General features: G+C 41.8%; 1 protein-coding gene across 1 annotated transcript; it reads right to left on the reverse strand.

Moving 5' to 3' along the window:
* Positions 1–526: 526 nt before the first annotated feature.
* Positions 527–20,271, reverse strand: ARL8A (ARF like GTPase 8A). Its single transcript, XM_072137414.1, has 7 exons — positions 19,947–20,271; positions 11,195–11,275; positions 9,629–9,702; positions 6,640–6,733; positions 3,105–3,172; positions 2,845–2,915; positions 527–1,989 (listed from the first exon to the last, which is right to left on the reverse strand). Exons 1-7 carry the CDS (start codon positions 20,067–20,069, stop codon positions 1,940–1,942), a joined length of 561 nt encoding a protein of 186 aa, XP_071993515.1. The 5' UTR covers positions 20,070–20,271; the 3' UTR covers positions 527–1,939.
* Positions 20,272–22,489: the final 2,218 nt, after the last annotated feature.

The following is a 22,489-nucleotide window of genomic DNA, read 5'->3' on the forward strand; positions in this document are numbered from 1 at the left end:
TTGCTTTGGGTTGTCCCCCAGCCTCGCAATTATGTTGTCACCCCACATGTCACTCTTCAATTTGTGTCTCTCTGGGAACGACATCTGTATTTTTTCACGAAAGCAGGCGCTTGTCTTATTTGCAAAATTGCATTAAGGTGTTTATAGACAAAGGAAACAAAATGCAAATTGATCTTGATGGCAAAAAGTTGGTAGCTCCTTGGCTACTGAGGTTCCACCTTGTAAGGAAGTAAGAGATACATGCTTGGCAGGGAAAGGGTTTATTATTTTGCTCCTTCTCTGGGCAGTTCTGCAATCCCTCTGTTATTTATGGGAGATGGATTAAATAGTGCTCTGTGAAAGAAGAAACCATGCTATACACTTTGCCACAACTTTATCCCTGTTCTTGTTTGTTCCTTTAGTTTTCATGATGCTGTTTATTCACTAGTGTTCTTTGGCAAACCCCTTCATAAAATAACTGTAGTTATACTGGAAATAAATTACATATCAATTTACTATATTTACTAGTTAGGTAACTTCTATAGGCAATTGGACAAGTTGGATTTTATTTAGGAGTGTGTACAGAGTACAAAATTTGAAAAAAAATTGGAAACGCACAAATCATTTCCTTTACACTGTGAAAATAATTGATACTTTGTGTTGTTCTATAACATAACATACATTTACATTTTTGATAGTAATATTCATAAATGAGAAAAACTTCAAGGTATGAATGCTTTTAACCAAGTGTATTCGTCCATCCCAGAGACTTGAGGCTAGCCATGAAACGACTGGTTATGAAATAAGAGATGTTGGTCCACAACATACTCAAAAACATTTCCGTCATATACAGTCCAGACAGAGATTAGTTGGGTTACACCTTCTGCTCAAAAAATGTTATAAAAGAGAAAGGGTTTCAATGTTGACAAAGTTATTAATTTATTAGACAGAAAAAATTAAATTTACACAGAAAAGGACTTCAAGAAACAAAAATCTTGGTAATAGTAGACTGTATACACAGTGCCAATGACGGCACTGACTAGGATATGGCAAATTGTTGTGAATATCTATTATTAACAAACATTTGCTGTAGTCTTAGTTAAAATACTCATACATAAAGAATGCAGCTTTTCTGTATTTCTACATGAGACAAGTACTTCATTAAAGATGCATTTTCTTATAACAGGCGATGAGCACCTGGTCAAAGTCATCCAAAACCTCTTGAAACATAATACTAAATCATCTTCTAAAATAAGTTCACGCAGGAAAAAAAGAAATAATTGACGGAAGTAAATCCACCTTTCATTTTGTTCCTTACGATGGTTGACGTATCTTGAGACGACTATAATGGGTGAAAGAGTTCAGAGGCCATTATTGCCTTTATATTTTGTAGCAGATTTATATAAATAGTCTAGAAAATGGCCTGTTTAGGTATAACGTGATAACATTTCTGCTGTCTTCAAGACGTTAGTTTAGACATATCAGTCTGTATCCCTTATTTTGCGTACAACTATATGATATTTCATACATACATACATATACATATATATATATATTGACAAGGTGGTCTTTATAAATTAATGTTGATGTGTTATCAGTCAACCAGCAGATAACTAAATTGTTACATTTAAATAAAAACAAAATCAAATTATATACATGTACACAAGTAAAGATATATACACACACTCCAACAACAAGAAAGGGGTATCAGAGAGATGGTTGAATGAGCTCGGAGGTGGACAATATCTTACAATGGAAGTGAGAATAGTGTAAAAATACCATTAAAATAGAGACGTAATGAGATGAGAAGAAGGAAGAGGGAATACCCAAAAAGATAAGAAGGAGAAGAGAGAATTCCAAGGACTTGGACACCTTTCCTTTAGCTCAGTATTTGTAGTAAGTCCTAGAGGGAACACATTCTCCAAGATATTTAAAAGTGGTAGCCAGGAATTTTGTGTTTTCAGCTCCTCCGGGACTTAGAGTGCTGGATAAGCCACTGTAGAGTGATGTCTAAAAGAAGCACAAAAAAAGCTTACAATACAATCAGGTTTGTAGTGTGTGCAATTTATAACTGTAGGTGTGTTGTTAGGATAGTGATGTGACCCATGGCTGGCCGGCTTGTGAGTCACACCCAGCTTCAGTGGGCATTTCCTAGGGCTGCATATAAAGCGGCTTCAAAGGCAGGGCCAGCGCCAGCACTAGACATACCTGAGCAAGTGTCGGGGCCCAGAGTTGCTGGGGAGGAGAGAGGGGGGAGGGGCACATAAGGCTGTACATAAGGATTCCATGTGGGTGAAGGGGATTGTATCTACTGAATCCATAATGGGGGCTGTATATATAATAACCATGAGAGTTACTGAACTTAATGTCGCCATGTGAGTTCACTGTAAAGGGGTCTAATGAGTCACCAAGGGGCCTACTGAAACATGAAAGCGACTCTGCTGAAAGGGGTCTCAGGGCGGATTATACTGACTGGTCACCTGATGCTGGGGAACTTTTCTTGTATCCAAGCCTACTTTCCAGACCATGCATTCTGCCAGCCTGCTCTGGGACTCGGTTTTGCTTCTATGTGTCCGGTATTTCGATTTAGTTATTTTGTTGATTGTTTTTTGTTTTGGTAATAAATGTTTTTAATCAAAATATTAAAGATAGCAGACAAAAGAAGAGGACCTGGCCAACACTGCAAGTTTATGTCAATGGTGAACATGAGACTTGCTTTGGAGGTTTTTCTCATGGACAGAAGCAAAGGAGCCATGAAACTGGCTCTCATTCTCATCAGATAATCTTCTGAACACTCTAGCAGAATTGAGTGAATGTAGTAGGGCTGTGTGTGTGCTAAAATCAGGGGTGTGACATGCTACTTACCAATGTTGTCCTTTTCTTTGCAGGAAATGGAGTAGCAGCAAATCTCCCGATCCTGGATGGCCGACAGGTTCCTACAAGTATAAGAAATGAGTAACTATATAGTACTGTATACATAATTAGGCCTAACTAGGTTCAATCAGAAAAGGAGCTAGATTATGACAAGAAGTACGGGAACAGAGCGATGCTGAAGTGAAGGGACGTTTAAAAGGTGTCTTATTTTCTTTTAGGGGTTAATTTACCCAGTTATACCGTATACTCACATTCTTTCAATTAACTCTTTCTCATCAAGAGCACCAGGAATGTCTCTCTTATTTCCAAGGACAAGGACCTAAAAGAGAAACACAAGCAGTGTCTGAGAAATTACTGGTCACACATTAAAAGGATGCATAAAATAAATGCCCTTCAGGGCTACAGTATGTTACTGAACACCACCACACAAAAAAGTCTGCCATACTAATATGTGCATCGATCAGGTGGTAACCATGAGGTTGGGGGGTTGTAAAATGAAATAGTTATACATACACATAAGACCTCGCAGAATGGCTAGCTATCACGACAAGGGTTAATGATTTCTCTTTTAGAAACTGCTTCCAAGCAGCTTCAACTAATGGCAGGTAACACAGCAGACAGGGCAGTTACTGTAGCTATGGGTAACAAAGAGTTTCATAAATCTGCCCCGTCTTGGTCCAGCTGTTTCATGCTCTTGATCTACAAGAATTACAATGAACTGTCTTTGTGAGATTCATTTGTACCCCCCAAAAAATGCATTAATCACAAATAAACAATCGCTAAGTGTTGGATCTTTCACTGGTTACAGACGGTTGTGACTAATGGCAAACTAAGATTCTGTCATGAAAAGGTTATTATTATAATAAACTTCTGTGCAAATGCCAGAAATGACACAGAGAGGTTGACAAACACTTTAAACAGGGGTGTAACTATTGTTGTAGCAGCCACTGGGAGCGCCGCCCGGTGGAGAGGAGGAGGCAGTGTTGTTTGTTAACTATATGATTCCTGGGCCGCGGGGCCGTCCTTTGATTTGTCCCTGCCCCTCTGCCCAATGATTAGCAGGTCCGGCTGAGCATCAAACCCCGCCATTGCCCAACCACCTCCCTCCCATCCCACACATCAGAGAGGGGGAGGTTTATTCATCTTATGCTGTCCTGGAAGTCCCGCTCATCACACGACCCCTCCCCCTTTCTGCAGAGAGTAGGAGGGAGCATAGTATGTCCCTGCCACAGTGATGATCCCACTTGTCTGCTCCCACTTCGCTCAGCCTCTGCTGGTCACAACATGACCCGACAGCGTAACATCTATGACAACGAGTGGAGTGTGGTAGAGAGGAAGAGTGTCAAGTAAATGTGTGTGTGTGAATGGTGTGCATATGCTGTATGTGTGCATATGATGTATGGTGCTACCTAGAAACGGATCAGAACTTGGCAGGCTAGATTCAAAATTATACCGAATGACTAAAATTAGTCCCTTCTGTTACCAAATCAAGTTTTAAGAATTAACTTTTATTGATAATTACTAAAATATTTTTTTTAATTTCATAGTGAAGCTGACACATATTAAAAACACAGAAAACATGTCTGTTGCTTTAGTGACTGTACTGGCTGTGGTTTGTAACTTTCTATTTGTAATCAGGGTATTTATCAGTGTATCAGTTGGAGCTACTAGTGAAGGAGAATACGTTTCTCCACAGCGGATACAGTATATATGTAGATATTCACCCTAGTGAGCATATAGATATAGTCCTTTTATTGCGTATGATGCTCACACCTATATCCACAAAGGAGAAATAGTGGGGCTGATGTCACATACAGAATTGTGTGCGGACTAAAGTGATGAGTTAGGAGGCATTAGAGCTAGTGTCTCATTGACGTAATCAGGTATTATTACAACATTGGCAGATATCTAGTTCTCAGAGTTCATCCATATATGTATGACCCAAAATATGGAATGGAGTCTGGGCACAGTGCGAATAGCTAACGACACATCCATTAGTTGAGAGCAGGCTGTTTTCTTTTTTTGTGTTTTTACAACACTGGCTACATATCTTCCTAAAAAGCAGGATGACATCCTATGACTGTTTGTCTATTGATATACACTAGCTCTCTATTGATGGTTCTTTGTACATTCACATTCCCTGTGACTGCCCCAGCTCCTATAGCTCCATTACATCTCACTGATACAGGTAAATCAACACTAGCTATTATATACCTCACTGACAACAACGGTGGTATTCTGCTTAAAAACACTGAAGCCCCGCTATGATGTATGGTGTATGTGTGTATATACTAATATATATGATGTCTATATACTGTATGTATGCGAGTATGTGCTGTATGTGCATGTATATGATGTATGTTATGTATATACTTTATGTATCATGTCTGTATACTGTACATATGTGTATATACTATTTGTATGTATATGCAGTATGTGTTTATATGGTGTGTTCATACTGTATGTGTGTTTATAGGGTGTGTATATGCCTATGTATATTATGTGTTTATAATGTACATGTACTATACATAATCTGTATATTTGATGTGCATATACTATGGGGGCATTTGTCACTGTTTCTACACTGCTTCCACCTCCACGTCATGTGGCCGCAGAGGGGCATGACGGCCGGCGGAGTGGGCAGGGATAGGTCGTTCTATCCCTGTGTCTGCATACTTTTCAAAAACCTGCAAACTTTCGTCCACAGGTTTTGGTGCAAAAGTATGCCAGGTCGGACTTGGCATAGTTTTGCTGATGGGCGGCGTATGATAAATCTCCCCTTATGTGTGTCTATGATGTGTATGTACTGTACAGGTGCATAAATGTATGGATGTGTACATACTGTGTGTGTATATACTCTATTTATCATACGATAGCCCCGCATCCCCTCCAGAACAGCTGGATAAAGGCTTAGGCTTCTTCATGTATTTGGTGTGTGGCTGCGGTGCGTCTTACTTCTACGGTCCTACCTGGAAAGAAATAAGCCAAACCAGATTTATGTGTGAAAAGTCACGCCTGCAGCGAGTGTGGCTTCCTGTCCCCATGCCGGACCATTCCCCGGCTAGCTGAGCCCCGTTCACACCTCTCCACGCCTTCCTGCCATGGAGGTGGCGGAAAGGGAAAAATAATCAGAAGAGCTAGCAATACGCTAGAATTTGCGATTATTTCAGAGTTCGAAGCCCTGATAAATAATTAGTGTATGAAGGTGTGAGTATGAGTTTAAACATGTGTGTATAAATGTGTGCATGAGTGTAGAACTTTGTTTGTGTGTATTGGAGTATATAAATATGTGTGATTTTACAAATATGTATATATTTTTTGAGGTGGTCGAAGGCTTCATGCAGAAATCAGGATGCTGCATCTATTTCACTTTTGTTTAATTTTTCCATGGATTTTCCTTTTTTTTTGTTCACTAGTCCTAGCCCTTACAGGACAGATCCAGTTTTAGCTCTCAGGATGTGGACACTTGTTTCTTTTTTTCCTGTAGAGATCTATAAGTCATACTTTTTTTTTTCATTTATCTCGCTATATAAGTATATTTTTTAGGGTGGCAGAATTATAAGAAAATTGTGCTCATCCACCATCTATATTTTCATTGAATTGTACTGCAGATGAAAGGGGTAAGCAGATCACATTTCACAATTTCCGTCCATGAGGACCATTCTCCAGTTGAGATCTGGTCTCTTATTAGTTTAGGATGGAGGGTAGTTGCTTGGTTCACTCTCCAGGAAAAGAGGTTGGTGTAGGTTTGTGGCCCTAAATCTTCATGACAAGCAGGACACTTACCGGAATACCTTGCAGTTGAGCCTTATCCAGTAAATTATGTAGCTCATTTTTTGATGCTTCAATTTTGTCTTGATCTGCAGCATCCACCATATATCTATGGAAAGAGATTTCATATCAGTATGAGTAAAATTCATCTGAATATTATAAGTATGCTAAAACAGCACCATTATATTAATATATATGTTACAGCTAGCTCACAGCCATTAAGGTCTATTATGCACGGCCACTGTGAGCGAGCCATATTGCGGCACAGCCGCACGGTTCTGATGGATACGGGCAGGCTGAATACCGCTCACCCGCTACTTGTCCACTTGTGCAATAAGTGTAACAAACTATCCTCTGTTTGCAGCACCAGGCCTAACAGTAATATATTGGAAATGTGCAAGCAATTATGATTTGTAAAGCGCTACAGAATTTGATGGCGCTATATAAATAAAGATTATTATTATTATAAGCAACCAATGAACATCAGGAGCCCTCTAACATGTACTGGGGGATGGTGGGTGTAAACAACATGTTGTACGGTCAGTAAGAATTACAACAGCTTTCCACAGATCAGGGTCATGCTATCTGAAGTGACAGACAATGACCAGACTAGAATAACTTCCTGCAACCACCAGGAAATGCGACAAAACCCAAAACTGTTGAAAAAACACATGATTATATCTTGTAGCTCACTCATTTCCACCAGACTAAGGGGCCTATCACATTGGTGCTCAGCTTCAGTTGTTTTTCAGCCTCATCGTTTTTTTTTTTTTCGCGGACCCATAGACTTCTATTCCCTTCCGTGATCCGCATCAGTGAAAAAAAAAGGACATGTTTTAACATTTTTTTCCATGGACAACAGATCAGTGAAAATAGAAGACAATGTGGAAACACCCATAGGAATCAATGGGTTTGTGAGGTATCCAGGGAAATCACTGAACCACGGACGTGAAAAACAATGCCAATGTGAAAGAGCCCTAAGATCCATCCCAGAGGTAGAGCTAACATAGATAGATCTTAATCCAGTCCAAGACAGCCCGGAACTTGACGTTCTCAGTGCTATTTTAAAGCAACGGACTACAGGAGGAATGGGAAGAGCTGGATTATCATTGTAGATTATGCTCCAGGCTTGAAAATTCCTCCTGTTCAGGGGACCCTGAATTTGTGCTCCTTCTTTCTACTCTATAGGTGTCCGCAAAGCTACAACAGAGCAGAAAACAAAAAATTACTGCTTAAATTGAAATGTTGGCGCGTTATGGTAAATAAGTGAATTTTGGTTGAAGAGTGGGCACTAGGTCTCTAAAAAGTTCTCCATCACTATGTTATGGTATGTGTAACATCCATTTCCCATTCCTTAATTTTTTTTAAATGAGCATGACAAATAGTCTTTGCATCACTAATACAAAGCTAAAACCAGATGTGGAGACTACACAGATAAATTATAATGGATAGATATCTACCTGGGATATCTACATCTTGGTTTTAGCCAAAAATATTGATACAAAAACCTGATAAAAAATGTGAACTTTGCCTAATTTATCTTTTTTAAATTTTGGTTTGTAAATATAAAGCTTCAAAGAGTTGAATGCCTGACATGGCTGAAAAAGCCAGGTTGTGCAAGGATATATTTATTTCACAAGAGGAAAGGAAAGATGAATAGCACAGTGCAAAAAAGATGCTCCAGCATTTTATTTCCTGAAGACTATTTGTAATACTGTACTATATTTACTGATGTATAAGCCAATACAAATATAAACCGAGGCACCTGATTTTACCACAAAAATTTGGGAAAACTTAAGAGAATGAAATGCCCTGCAACCTCCGCTCACCAATGAAATGCCCAGCAGCCTCCCCTTATTAATGAAATGCCCAGCAACCTCCCCCACTTATGAAATACCCAGTGGACCCCCCCACACACACACACTGATGAACCTAATGAAATGTTCTTCAGCCTCTCATGCAGGGCTGAAGATATATAGTGTGTGTGCAGGTTTATGGCATGGCCCTGACTTTACTTGCGCTGCTACACAGAAACCCAGAGAGAGAAGAGGAGCTGTGGGGAGCGCTGGAGGTAAGTTGTTATCTAATTTTTTTTCCATACTTGAGTATAAGCCGAGTGGGACTTTGTACTCAAATTTATATAGTTTTCACATATGGTATGTCGGGAGTGGTGGTCCTATTCAAAACTTAGAATTAACGGGTCTGTCCCAAACAAGACACTTGTCCTCTATTAAAAAAGATAGGTAAAGGTTGGAACGCTGCAGCCCACAGCGATCACTGGAAAGAGGCCCGATGTCCCATCATATGAATGAAGGGATGGACAGATATATCAGTTGCCTCTATAGGACACCTCTATAGGACATCTAGAGAAGTTACAACATTCACATATCTCTTGTATTCTCAAACAGATGAGCAGAGTGGCTACAGACGTGCATTTGTGTCCTGCCATTCAGAGAACAGCAGTGTACACTCAGTCTTGTGATAAGTGGGGACGTTGGACTTCAACATATCAGACATCAGTGGCACACAACCATGGTCAGGCAGTGAATCATAATTTCAGTTTGGCTCTTCCGTTTTGGTGGGAATCAGGGACTCCTTGCATCATATATCACTTTGCTGCACCTCTACACTGTGGTCTGTCTGTGATTAATCTAGAAAAAAATGTTCCCCCTAATTTTTGCTTTATTAGAAGATTTTCAAAATTTCACAAATGGACAATTTAGTGCATCATGTGACAATTGAATTCACTAAAGGGTAGCCTCTGGTTGCTATAACAAAATACCATATAGGTATATATCATATATATGGTGTATGGTTGGACTTGATGGACCTGCATCTTTTTCCAACCTTATATACTATAATACTATTACACCACAGTAGCAAATCTATTTTATGTGAATAGTGCCCTTGAAACTGCAGTGTGGTGTATGGTGTTTAAGTGGCAGGCACTCACATCTGTACACAATAAATATGAATTATGACAACTATGCATTATGATACTTACACAATGGCGCTTACTCCTCTGCAATATCTTTCCCACATGCTCCGAAAACGTGGTTGACCTCCAATGTCCCAGAGCTATAGGATTAATAGTATAAAATGCATAAATAGTATAGTCTTATACAGATATTGGGAGCAGATTTCGATCCCTACCAGTATGTAGGTCAGTGCCACACAGGGCGTACTCACTACAGGCTATCTTTGGAGTATCCATGCTGACATTTGCTTAGTGTCGGTCCCTAGCCCTAGAATACAAACTAAAGCCTCATTCATGCACATAGCCTTATTTAGGGGCTGCACAAATTGCAGCAAGCTCACGGCCCCCAATAGAGGTCTATTATGCACAGCCATTGTGTGGTGAGGCACGGTATTGCGGTGCTAACCTGCCCATGTCCTCCTGTGCATTACAGACTTTCCTTATTTTTGTTCTTATGAACCTGTTATACAGGTGGTCTCCTACTTAAGGACACCCGACTTACATACAACCCACAGTTACAGACGGACCCCCCTGACCTCTGGTGAAGCTCTCTGGATGCTTTGCTATAGTCCCAGATTGCAATAATCCGCTGTAAGGTGTCTGTAATGAAGCTTTATTGATAATCCTCAGCCCCATTACAGCAAAAAATGTTTAAACTCCAATTGTCACTGGGACCAAAATTTTTTTTGTCTGGATCTACAATTAGAAAATATACAGTTTCGACTTACATACAAATTCAACTTAAGAACAAACCTCCGGACCCTATCTGGTACGTAACTCAGGGACTGCCTGTACTGAGTTCTCAAGTAATCCTACCCATGTGTATATTCTTGGGCAACAGACAGAGCCATGTTCCGTTGTTTGTGGACCACGTGTCAGTGTCATTGTCATGTGTGGTCTGCTATTTTGCCATGACAGTAGAAAAGACTGAGCTGCAAACACAGGCAGGAATAGTGTTGCTATAAAATTTGTGACTCGGCAATCACCACTCCACTCCCAAAACGTTCTCTTTCTAAGGGTACATGACACGGCCTGGTATACGTCACTGGAGAGGAAGAGGGATGAGTGCTGCTCACCCCTGCCATCACCATAGAGAAGTACAAGTCAGCCACTGTAACACAGAGAATTATAGGGCAAATCATTTAATTCACCAGGTAAATGGTGTGGCCGCATATCTGTCCCAATTGTGTTCGTGTGAATGAGGCTTTAGTCTCATTGGTTTCGGTATAGGGAAGGGGTTATTGAGAATAGTGGATTATTACTTATGATAATCTACATATGTTCTCCATGCACCAACTCCCCGCAGAGCACATAGAAGACTGGTGATTACACAGCAGCCAATCAGAGGAGGCAGACAGAGAAGGTGTGTCTCAGACTACATCAGAGTGATCACAGTTCTGACCTAATGGAGCTGAGCTAAAAATTAGGTGAACAACAAGATTGGAGAAAAATAAAGGGCATGATGAACTCATCAGTACTGACTCATTAATGGGCTGATGACTGGACAGTTACATCAGATCTTTACAAATCCAAAATAGCCATTTCTTGAATAATGTAGCACTAGGGCACAGGGCTATTGCTATATACATTTACCTTGATGGTTACATTTCCTTTGGTGATTTTCCTCATATTAAACCCAACGGTTGGAATCATGTCTTCATTAAACTGTCCCGACTAAAACAAAGAGAGGAAAAATAATTTACATAATTTTGCTGCATTTTAATGACCTTAACACTTTAATGAGTCATAAGCAGATGACTAAACCTAGACTATAATTAGAGAAAGTTGGCTACTTCTAGGAAGTGGTTGCATATACGTATGACATTGATACAGCAAAAACACTGGCAATGAGATTACATTACACATTTACAGCAGGTCAAAGGCAAAGTGATATCTCTAAGGCTACATTCACACAAAAGTAGCATAACGTATGCCTGCTCGGCATACAGCAGGCGTGCTGGACAGGAGGAGAGCGCTGCTCATCCCTCCCTTTCCATAGGAAATCGTGCCGCACAGCCGTTCTTATGGCAGAATATAGAGCATGCTCTATCTTTTTTGCAGGCACAGAACAGTGATCACAAGTTGTGCTCACTGTACATATATCCGGCCGCAATATACGTCCCTCAAACGGTCATGTGAATGCCGCCTAAGGAGAGATGCTGATATTACCCCAATACCCCTGTGTCTAAGCCCAGGTGCTGGAATATCACATACCATTTAAAGAGGTTGTCTAGCCTTTTAATACTGATAACTGGTATTTATCGGCTGTCATAATGTCAGGGAAAAGAAGGGCAAACCCATTTGGAAAAGCAACGTTACAGTAATCCGTCAGGGTCAGCACTGGGACCCCCACCAATCTCACTTTAGTGGGTGGACAAACACTTTATCAGAAGTGTCTAAGAGCAGAACTGTTCTAGTGGCCCATGACAACCAATCAGAGCTCAGCTTTCATGTCCCCACAGCTGTTTACAAAATGAAAGCTGACCTTTGATTGGTATTGGCAACTAGAACAGTTTTACCTCAGGAACTTCTGATAAATCTCCCCCTCAGTTTCTATCCAGCTCTAAGATTAAAGAAAACTCATGTGCTACTGAATGACCTATTTCATGCCATTTACGTAGAATTAAAGAAATCGCCTGGTTTGTATGTGGTTTAATCCCCAGTTATTGCTCTGTGTTCTTGGTGGATTCTTTTTTATAAATTCATACACCTCCCTGCTATAGAATTACACTCCAAATACACATTGTCTGTAGGTGACCTAAGCATATATATAGGTTGAGAGTACTTTTCGGACTACGAGGCGCACCGGATTATAAGGCGCACCATCAATAAATGCCTGCTAAAACGTCTAGGTTCATATATAAGCCGCACCGGATTATAAGGCGCACCTGATTATAAGGATGAATGACAAGCAGGTGACAGATCCTTGCACAGTTCAAGGCAGCTGTTGTCTGTAAGTACGGTTCATATATAAGGTGCACTGGACTATAAGGCGCACCTTTGATTTCTGAGAAAATCAAAGGATTTTTTGTGCGCCTTATAGTTCGAAAAATACGGTATAACCGAGCATCAGAATCTGAGCTCTGTCATCCAAACACATTCTGCTCTGGCAATAGGACATCTCACAATTGGACAACCCACATTCATTTCAATTGGAGAGGAATTTTCTGTCTGAAAAATCTCTGGCAAAATCCTCTGTGTGACCTAGCTTTTTGAGAACTTCGTCTGCAATCCTGCAGACTGTAATAGAGAGGTTGTACATTCACAACTTACTGCATAAGGGTGCGGGCATATCGCCGTGTGCTGGAGAGGAGGAGGAGGTGACCCCTCCATAGGAAACAACGGCGCACGGCTGCACACTCGTGAAAAGATAGAGCAGGCCACCATTGCTGTCTATGGGGATGTATATTTGGCCGCATATATACATCCCCATAGACAGGGTTGAAGCACAATACAGAGGCTGAAAAAAACTGAAAATTCTAATCAACCCTGTTTCAATAAAACACATATATAAATAAACAAAATCATAAACATGTAAGATATCCCTTTGTCTTTATACCCAGATTTCTAAAAATATAAAGGTTTTCTCAGGAAGTGAACACTGTAAAACAAAAAAAAAGTGATAAAAAGTATGCACAGTCCCTAAAATGGTGTCAATGAAAATTTCATCTCATCCTGCAAAAATGAGCCGTTAAACAGTTCTGTTCACCAAAGTATGAAAATTTTATGGGTGTCAGGTAATGGCAGTACAAGACTTTTTTTGTATAGTTTTAGATTTTTACAGGTATTAGGACTTAAGCATACAATTTCCATTTGATATCTCCAAAATAATAAAGAATAAAGGGGATGTGTCATCTGGACCGCACTGTAAAATACATAAAACAAAACGCATAAGTAAATGGCGTAACTTTTTATTTTTTTCAATGCACCATATTTGGATTTTTTTCAAGCTTCCCAGTACATGGTACGAAGTACAATTTATCCTTTGAGGTTTTCCATATTCCTGGATAATATAATTAAGTGTACTTACATACTACGTTCCCCTGGCAATCAAAGTGATACACGGCTCACGTGTCATCTGATGATGTCATATAAATTTGTGATTGTCCAAATTCATGTTGAAATAATTTTTCTGCATTGTGACCTCCTAACATTAGGGATTGCTGTGTACAATTTACTTACATTGCTGTAAACTTCATACTTCTCCACAGCGAAAAAAAAAAAAAGAAGTCCTCTAAAATGCAGAGAGGACTTCTTTTTACTTTTCCGGAAAAAGGATGCACTTTTAGGAGAAAACGATTTTTTTCCCATACATTAGCATGAGAGATTTGAGTAACCATACCTTTTGTGTGTTTTTAGATGGTAAAGAACTGTAAAAAATACATATTTAGACTGCTTGCACACTGCCGTGTGCCCGCCACACACTAGCACGGCGGGCACACGGCAGCGCGCGGGGAGAAGAGGAGGAGGCGAGCGCTGCTCACCCCCGCCCCTCTCCGTAGGAACATAACGCTCACGGCGCCGTAACACGGCAAAAGGTAGGGCATGTCCTATCTTTTCCCGGGCTACGGAGCGGTACGGTGCCGCACGTGTGCTGCACCGTACCGCTCCTGTACGATGCCGTCAGCCCATAGAAGTGTATGGGGGACGTATATCGGCCGTATATACGTCCCCCATACATGTGTGTGAATGCAGCCTTACTCCATTATTGTAGCTGGACTTGGAGCACTCTGGTGCACTGGTATGGAAGATCATTTACTAAAGACAGCACAACTCCTCCACACTCAGTAACTGCTATAGTATTAAAACAGAAGCAGCTACAGCAGTAACTCATAGAAGGGGTAGGTGATATGCTCAGTTGAGATATCTCACACACCAGTGCACCAGAGTGCTCCAAGTCCAGCTTCAATCTTAAAATATATAAATTCATGTTCTATAGTTCTGCTGCTACTACCAACACACAGAAATGTGTAGTTATAAAGATCCCCAGGGCAGCTACCGAACACTGGGGCAGATTTACTTACCCGGCCCATTCGCGATCCAGTGGCGCCTTCTCTGCGGTGGATTCGGGTCCGGCCGGGATTCATTAAGGTAGTTCCTCCGACGTCCACCAGGTGGCGCTGAAGAGCATCGGAACGCACTGGAGTACACCGAGCCGGGCTGAGTGAAGGTAAGCGCGTGCCGAGCGACAAATAGTTTTTTTAAAATGCGTTGGTCTTTCCGAATCCGTCGGGTTTTCGTTCGGCCACGCCCCCCGATTTCCGTCGTGTGCATGCCAGCGCCGATGCGCCAAAATCCAAACGCGTGTGCAAATCGGAAATATTCGGGTAACACGTTGGGAAAATGCGAATCAGGCCCTTAGTAATGATCCCCATTGTCTGCAACTTTTATTGTCAAACCTGCTGACAGAGCCAAAATTACTCCAAATCCCTCCTTTAATTGACTGGCTTTAACCCCTTCGCGCTCCGCGGCGGATATATCCGCCACGGAGCGCAGTGACTTAGCGCTCAGTGGCGGATATATCCGCCACGGCTCCTATGCCGGCTCGGCTCTGGATCAGAGCCGAACCGGCATCGGGAAACACGGGGTGCCGGCTGTAACTAATAGCCGGCACCCCAGTGTAACACCCGCGATCGGAGTTGTCTCCGATCGCGGGTGCTTAACCCGTTAGATGCCGCGGTCAGCGCGACCGCGGCATCTAACAAGTATCTGGGGGGTCTTTCCCCCACGATCGGCCCCCCCGAACCGTTTTCGGGGGGCGCCGATCGTTGCTATAGTAACTCTGGGGTCCGATCTGGACCCCAGAGTTACTAGCAAGAATTGCCAGTAAGATGGCGTCTGTGACGTCATCTTACTGGCAAAGTGCCAGCCTATGCAAGTGCATAGGCTGACACTGATAATACTCTGCAATACATGAGTATTGCAGAATATTATCATGAAGAAGCAATCAGAAGATTGCTTCTTCATGTCCCATGGTATAAAAGTGAAAAAGTAAAAAAAAAAGTTATTCAATAAAAAAATAAAGTCATAAATCACTAAAAATGCCCCAAACCCCCAAAACATATAAAGAGACATATAACTCAAAAAAAAAGTCTAAATCATAACACAAACCCCACATATATAGTATCACCGCGTCCGTAACAACCCGTAGAATAAAAGTAAATCATTATTGAACCCCCACGATAAACGCCGTAAAAAAAAACTGTTATAAACCCTCCAAAAATTATGATTTTTACCTTTTCAATCCCACAAAAAATGATATAAAATGCGACCAAAAAACCATATGTACTCAGACATGATACTGGTGCAAAGTACAACATGTCCCGCAAAAAACAAGCCATCAACCAGCTCCGTAGCCAAAAACGTAACAAAGTTATGCCACTTGGAAGATGGCAATACAAAAATTATAGATTTTTCCCCACATTAGGGTTTTGTTTGACAAATTTAGTAAAACGTAAGAAAATATATTCATGTTTGGTATCCCCGTAATCGTATCAACCCATAGAATAAAGATAACATGACTATTAGTCTATACGGTGAACACCAAAAAAAAAAAAGTCAAAAATCCAGTACAGAATTGATGCTTTTCTACTCCTGCCCTCAAAAAAAGTTCCTAAATTTTCAACAATAGGTGATACCAACCCCAAAATGGTAACAATGGAAAAAGCATCTCATCCCGCAAAAAAAATGCCGTCACATGGCCCCAATAACGAAAAAGCGAAAATTTTATAGCCTTCAAAAGGGGCCAATGAGGAAACTAAATTCCTGGCAGCTGCAGCGCCCTCCTTCCCTTCTGCGCCTCGCTGTGCCCCCATAAAACAAGTAACGGCCACATGTGGGGGGTCTTTGTACTCAGGAGAAATTGCAGAACAAATTGTATGGTGGGTTTTCTCTTTTTATATTTTGGAAATGTGTAAATTTTGGTGCTAAATGAACGTATAAGGGAACAATATGACCATTCTAAATTTCACCTCCATTTTGATTCAATTACTATGAAGATCTCAAGGGGTTAACAATCTTCGTAAAAGCTGTTTCTGATAGCTTGAGGGGTGCAGATTTGAAAATGGGTTGGTTATATAGGGGGTTTTGATGCTAAATATGTAAAATTTCATTCAAAACTGTATTTATCCCCAAAATAGTCAATTCTGAAAATCCGGAAAAGCGATATTCTATTTGCAAGCCGCGTGACGTCAAAATAAATTATCCAGATATTTCAGAAATTATGAAAATGTAAAGTAGACAAATGGGAAATGTTATTCAGCAACTTATTTAGCTGGTAAATCTATCTGCCTGAAAACGTGATGATTTAGAATTTCGAAAATGGCAAATTTTTCAAAAAATTCATCACATTTTCTTTTTTTTGTAAATAAACGCAAAACTTATCAGCCAAAATTTACCACTAAAATGAAGTACAACATGTGGGGAAAAAACAATCTCAGAATCGTTTTGATAAGTAACAGTGTTCAAAAGTTATAACCATATAAAGCGAAGCAAGTCAGAATCCAAAAAATCGGGCTGAGCCTTAAGCTGTAAAATGGCTGCGTCCTTAAGGGGTTAAAACACTGCTGTAACCTCCAGCAATTGTGCAATGGTTTTGTCTGACACTTTTCAAACTTGTTGGAAATCTGCCATCAAAATCCAGCATGATAAACCATTGACACGTATTTATAGATCCAGGCACTGTGATCATGGTAATTTTGGTATATTTGTTATCCATGACCTCCTGACAGGTTGTTATACTGAACAGGCATTTGACTTTTCGATGGTGACAGGTTCCAATAGCCTAGCCTATGCCTTTATTGGCAATTTGAATACTGACATTACTTTATAAAATTGTATTTCACATTACCTGGATAGCAGCGTGTAGTAAGTCCTGGGAAAGGGATGTGGTGGGCCACATTCTATCTCTCCTCCACACCGCCCTCTCCCTCCCCTGCCTGCTTAATGCACATTACAGGAAGAGGGGAGGGTCAGTGAAAGCTGGATGAGTGTGGGGGAGGGTAAGAACACATGAGAAGACTGAGATGCAGGCTGCTGTAGTCGCCCCCGAGGAATCACCACATGCTGCTGGCAGGGAGCCAGGTAATGTGAAATAAAGTTTTATAAAGTATTGGCAGTTGTCAGAATGCTGACAAAAATATTTTTAAAATAAACAAAGCATTGGTTATTGCAACCTGTAACCAGTTAAAAATAACATTTGCAAGGTAAGTAGATGATCCAGCATCCTCAAAAATAAAAAGCAATCCTTTATTTTATAGTTTAAAATAAGTTCATGGAAAAAAATGGAAATGTAAAATACAAGCCTGTAATACAGGGTAGAATGACCAGATCTGCCCTTTTTAACATGTCTACAGGCTTGTATTTTACATATTTTTTGCCATGAACGTTAAACTATGAAATAAACAATTCCTTCTTAATTGTTTATTGCTCTACTTTCCTGCTGAAGTCGGCTCAGCATTTGCACTGTGGATCCTGGGCACCGTTTACATAGAGAAATGGCAATTGTGTATAGTTGAAATAATTTTTTTCTTTTGTATTTTTTTTAAATAAGATTCCAGGTGACAAGTTCACTTTAAAGGGGTTGTCCGAGTTCTTTAAAAAAAAAACTCAGGGAGGCCGGGAGGGCGCTGCTTAAAAAAATAAAGTCCTACTTACCTTCCGCTGTCGCTCCAGTCCGTGCGCCATGTAAACAAACATGGGCGCCGGAGCAGCGCTGGATTCAGCTTCCGGCCGGCCGTGGCCTGGAACGCCTATCCGTCCCTATTCACAGCATTGTGAATGCGGGCCGGAAGGTTGTCGGGTCCGTCTGGAAGCTGAATGCAGCGCTGCTCCGGCGGCCATGTTTGTTTACATGGCGAACGGACCGGAGCGACAGCAGCGATGGATACCGGAAGGTAAGTATGACTTTAATTTTTTAAGCAGCGCCCTCCCGGCCTCCCTTATTTTTTTTTTAATACTCGGACAACCTCTTTAAGTGGAGATGGCGCTGAGGGGTTCTGGTGATGTTGTGACTCATTTGCATAATTTTAAAAGTTGATTTTAGAAGGAAGGAGGCCATTGATAACAGATTACCACAGTCACAGTGCCTGGTTCTATGAGTAAGTGTCCCTGGTTTATCATGATGGATTTGAATTCAGTTTCATTCATCTTTAAAGGAAACCTACCACTTCTGAAGGTAGGTATGAGATGCAAACACCGGGCACCAGCTCAGGGTGAGCTGGTGCCGGTGCTTAGTCTCGTTAGTGTTAAAACCGCGGTATCGCGGTTTTAACACTTTTTAAACTTTATAGTAGAAACTGCTTCGGCGCTGCGCGCGACCGTGCGCGCGCAACGCCTGCGGCATTTCCAATGTAGGCGCGCGCACGATCGTGCGCACGCAGCGCCGAAGCAGTTTCTGCTAGAAAGTTTAAAAAGTGTTAAAACCGCGATACCGCGGTTTTAACACTAACGAGACTAAGCACCGGCACCAGCTTACCCTGAGCTGGTGCCCGGTGTTTGCATCTCATACCTACCTTCAGAAGTGGTAGGTTTCCTTTAAGGAAATTGTAAAAAATGGATCTGCTTGTTTAAAAAACAACATTACTTAGATGAATGGAACTAATTGCAGAAATTTCTGCAACAAAACCTTCTGTGTGTGAACACACCCTGAGTAAAAGAATGGCTGGCTAGCTTGAATTGGCCCTGCACCCGACCCATCTGTCCACTCAGAGTAGTGAGGGGACGCCATGGGAATTACAGCCCCCTAGGGGTTTCCTGGCAGTCTGGATAAGACATTTTATGGTAGTCTGAGCTAATGTGGTGGCATCATCTGAATGGGCCGCTTGTTTATGACCTGGTTATATTTCTCCTGACCAGTTTTTACATGGCTGGGTTTTTCATGCAGTTCTGAATGTTATCAGTAGCCGGGGAAGTGCAACTACTGAGAACATGGCAACCAATTGTACAGACAGCAGCAAAATCAGCATTATGTGAACTGAACCTTAGGCCAGGGAGCGGATGGGGTGTGGGTTTGATCATGGGACCATACGGTGTTATTACAACATCTGTGTATATAAATCAGTGCAAGAGAGAAGAGGTAGTGTTGCCCCTAGCAACAGGAAGCACAAATCCAATGGCTTGTTATGGGCACCCTCGCCCTCCACCCTGTAACCATCAGCAGAGTATATGGCTGGATACAGGGCAGCCTGGGCCTCCAGTCCCACACATCGTCCTCTCCTCCGGGCTGCATCACCCTGGTACACAACAAAATGGCTGCAATCCATCCCATTGATGCACACGGCTATAGAGGCCTTTCCCCATGTCACAGCCCCGGCCTCCCCCACCCAACACTGTGCCCGTGTCTCACCGCGATCACGTTGACAAAGGTGGTCTTCCCAGAGTACTGCAGGCCCACCAGGGTGAGCTCCATCTCCTCCTTCCAGAACAGAGCCTTGAACCAGTCCAGCAGCTTGTTAAATAGGGCCAACATGATTGTAGCAGTGCTGGGAGGGCGCGACACGATCCGGAGCCCACTACCGGCCCAAGGCGCTCAGGGATGCGGACTGTGTGTGAGCCGGGCACTGATGGGCACAGCGGAGATGACACAATACCCGGAGTGTGGGCAGCGCTGATCATGTGGGGGCGGGGCGAGGAGCGGTACCCAGCACACTGCCCGCCCCCCTCATCACAGACAAAAGGAGGACGAGAGCTGCCGGCGCCGCCCTGCTGCCCCCTGTCTGGGAGGAGTCACCACGGATGACGCCGACTACCAGGGATAGGGCACAGCGAAGCCCTCTGCACCTCACCCTCTCACCCTGCAGTAGTGCGATAGGGACACGTCCAAGTAGTTCTAATACGGAAATAGCGAGGTCCAGGGAAAGCCACTTCTCATTCACATATACTGACGGGATGGGCCCTCCTTGTCATTCCAGAGTTTCCTGCACCAGTTTTGGGAATATTAAGACTGGCGCCCAATGCATCTCCCCCAATATCTGTGGGTCACGTTAACCCTTAAAAATTCCTCAATGTATGTAGTTTAACCCCTTAAGGATGCAGGGTATTTTCGCTCATTTCTCGCTCTCCACCTTCAAAAATCCATAACTTTTTCATTTTTCCTGTATACAGAGCTGTGTGAGGGCTAATTTCGTGCGTAACAAATTTTACTTATCCGTGATGTTATTTATTATTCCATGCTGTGTACTGGGAAGCTGGAAAAAAATCCAAATGTGGAAAAATTGGAAAAAATGCATGTGCGTCAATATCTTGTGTTTTTACAACTTTCACTCTGCGCTCCAAATAACACCTCTACTTTATTCTTTGGTTCGGTAGGATCGCGGTGATACCAAATTTATACAGGTTTTATTGCGTTTTAATACATTTTCAAAAATTAAATGAATATGTATGAAAAAGAAAAAAAAATTGCCATCTTCTGACGCTAATAACATTTTCAAACTTTGGTGCATGGAGCTGTGTGATGTGTCATTTTTTTTTCAAAATGAGCCGACGTTTTCATTGCTACCATTTTGAGGACTGTGCGACATTTTGAACACTTTATTACATTTTTTATGTGATGTAAAATGATATAAAAGTCGCATTTCGGACATTTGGGTGCTATTTTCCGCGACGGAGGTTACTGCCGGCAATAACCGTTTTTTTATATTTTGATAGATCAGGCATTTTTGGTAGCGGCGATACCTAATGTGTTTGTGATTTTTACTGTTTATTTAGTTTTATATCAGTTTTAGGGAAAGTGCGGTGATTATTATTTTTTTCTTATTTCTGTTTGGGGGGGAGCGGCAATCTTAATAAAGTTGGCGCCACCCATGCACCGCCGTCTTTTAAATACCGCCGGTGGCAGACAAGAGGTTAACACCCACGGTAGGTGCTTTCAATATGCAGCAAAACCCATCTTTGTATGAAGAGGGCCAGCCCGTGAACCCTCTTCATACACCCTACATAGATCTGTGGCAGATATATCTGTCACAGAACATCAAGGGGTTAAAAAATGGGATCACAAACCCTGAGTGCCACTTTACTAGTGCTGGAGAAGTCCTGTAAATCCATGTCTGGCGCTGCTGTGACCCACATGCCACATGCTGTAAATAAATGTAAATCAAACTATTATAAACTACTGAAATGATTAATGACAAAGGCATTTTTAAGATAAGCATAACATAGGTTGAACATTCAAACCTGTCACAAGCTAAAAATGACATTCCTGGTGACAGGTTTGCTTTAAGCTGCAGTGTCAGTAAGGAAGGATACCCCCTCCATACATGGTTGTGTTACTCAGCAGACACCCTTTTCTGGCAGCTGTGATTGGTGCTCATACTTATCACAGCTGTTAACCAATTGTCATATTCACTGCATGCACTGATGGTCTGAGGTAGGGGAGGGTTAACATCTTGGGTAGTTCTCCACTGTTACCTTCTTCCCCATTAATCTCCTATATAGTCTACTCTGAAGCATTGTTTGTCCATAGAGATTGCTATGATTGATCTCTTTAGTGAACACATTCTTCTCTCCCTCCTGAGTAACTTCTGTAGTATTGAAACAAAAGCAGCTACCGCAATGACTCGGAGAAGGACAGAGGGGTTGTACTGAGAAAATCCTTAGGATTTAGTGAGGTTATCACATTTGAGGTCACTCCTGTGTGATGATTTGTTCATCTCCATCTAGAACAGTGGTTCTCAACCTTTCTAATGCTGTGACCCCGCAATACAGTTCCTCATGCTGTGGTGACCCCAAACCATGCAACTTGCAGTAAAAACACAGTAAAATTGCAGCTTTGATGGCTTTAGGCGACCCCCGGTTTTGGTCGTTCGACCCCCGCTGGGGTCCCGACCCACAGGTTGAGAACAACTGATCTAGAAGGAAAGAGTCTCACACAGATCTGTGCTGCCAAACATT

Source organism: Engystomops pustulosus, chromosome 2 (assembly GCF_040894005.1).
Source record: "Engystomops pustulosus chromosome 2, aEngPut4.maternal, whole genome shotgun sequence".
NCBI lineage: Eukaryota > Metazoa > Chordata > Amphibia > Anura > Leptodactylidae > Engystomops > Engystomops pustulosus.

Coding starts and splice junctions, on each gene's coding strand:
- ARL8A (XM_072137414.1), bottom strand. CDS start 20,069: ATGTTGGCCCTATTTAACAAGCTGCTGGACTGGTTCAAGGCTCTGTTC. Junction 9,703..11,194: donor AAGGAAATGTAACCATCAAG/GTAAATGTATAT, acceptor TTAATCCTATAG/CTCTGGGACATTGGAGGTCA. Junction 3,173..6,639: donor CTCAACTGCAAGGTATTCCG/GTAAGTGTCCTG, acceptor TTTCTCTTTTAG/GTCCTTGTCCTTGGAAATAA.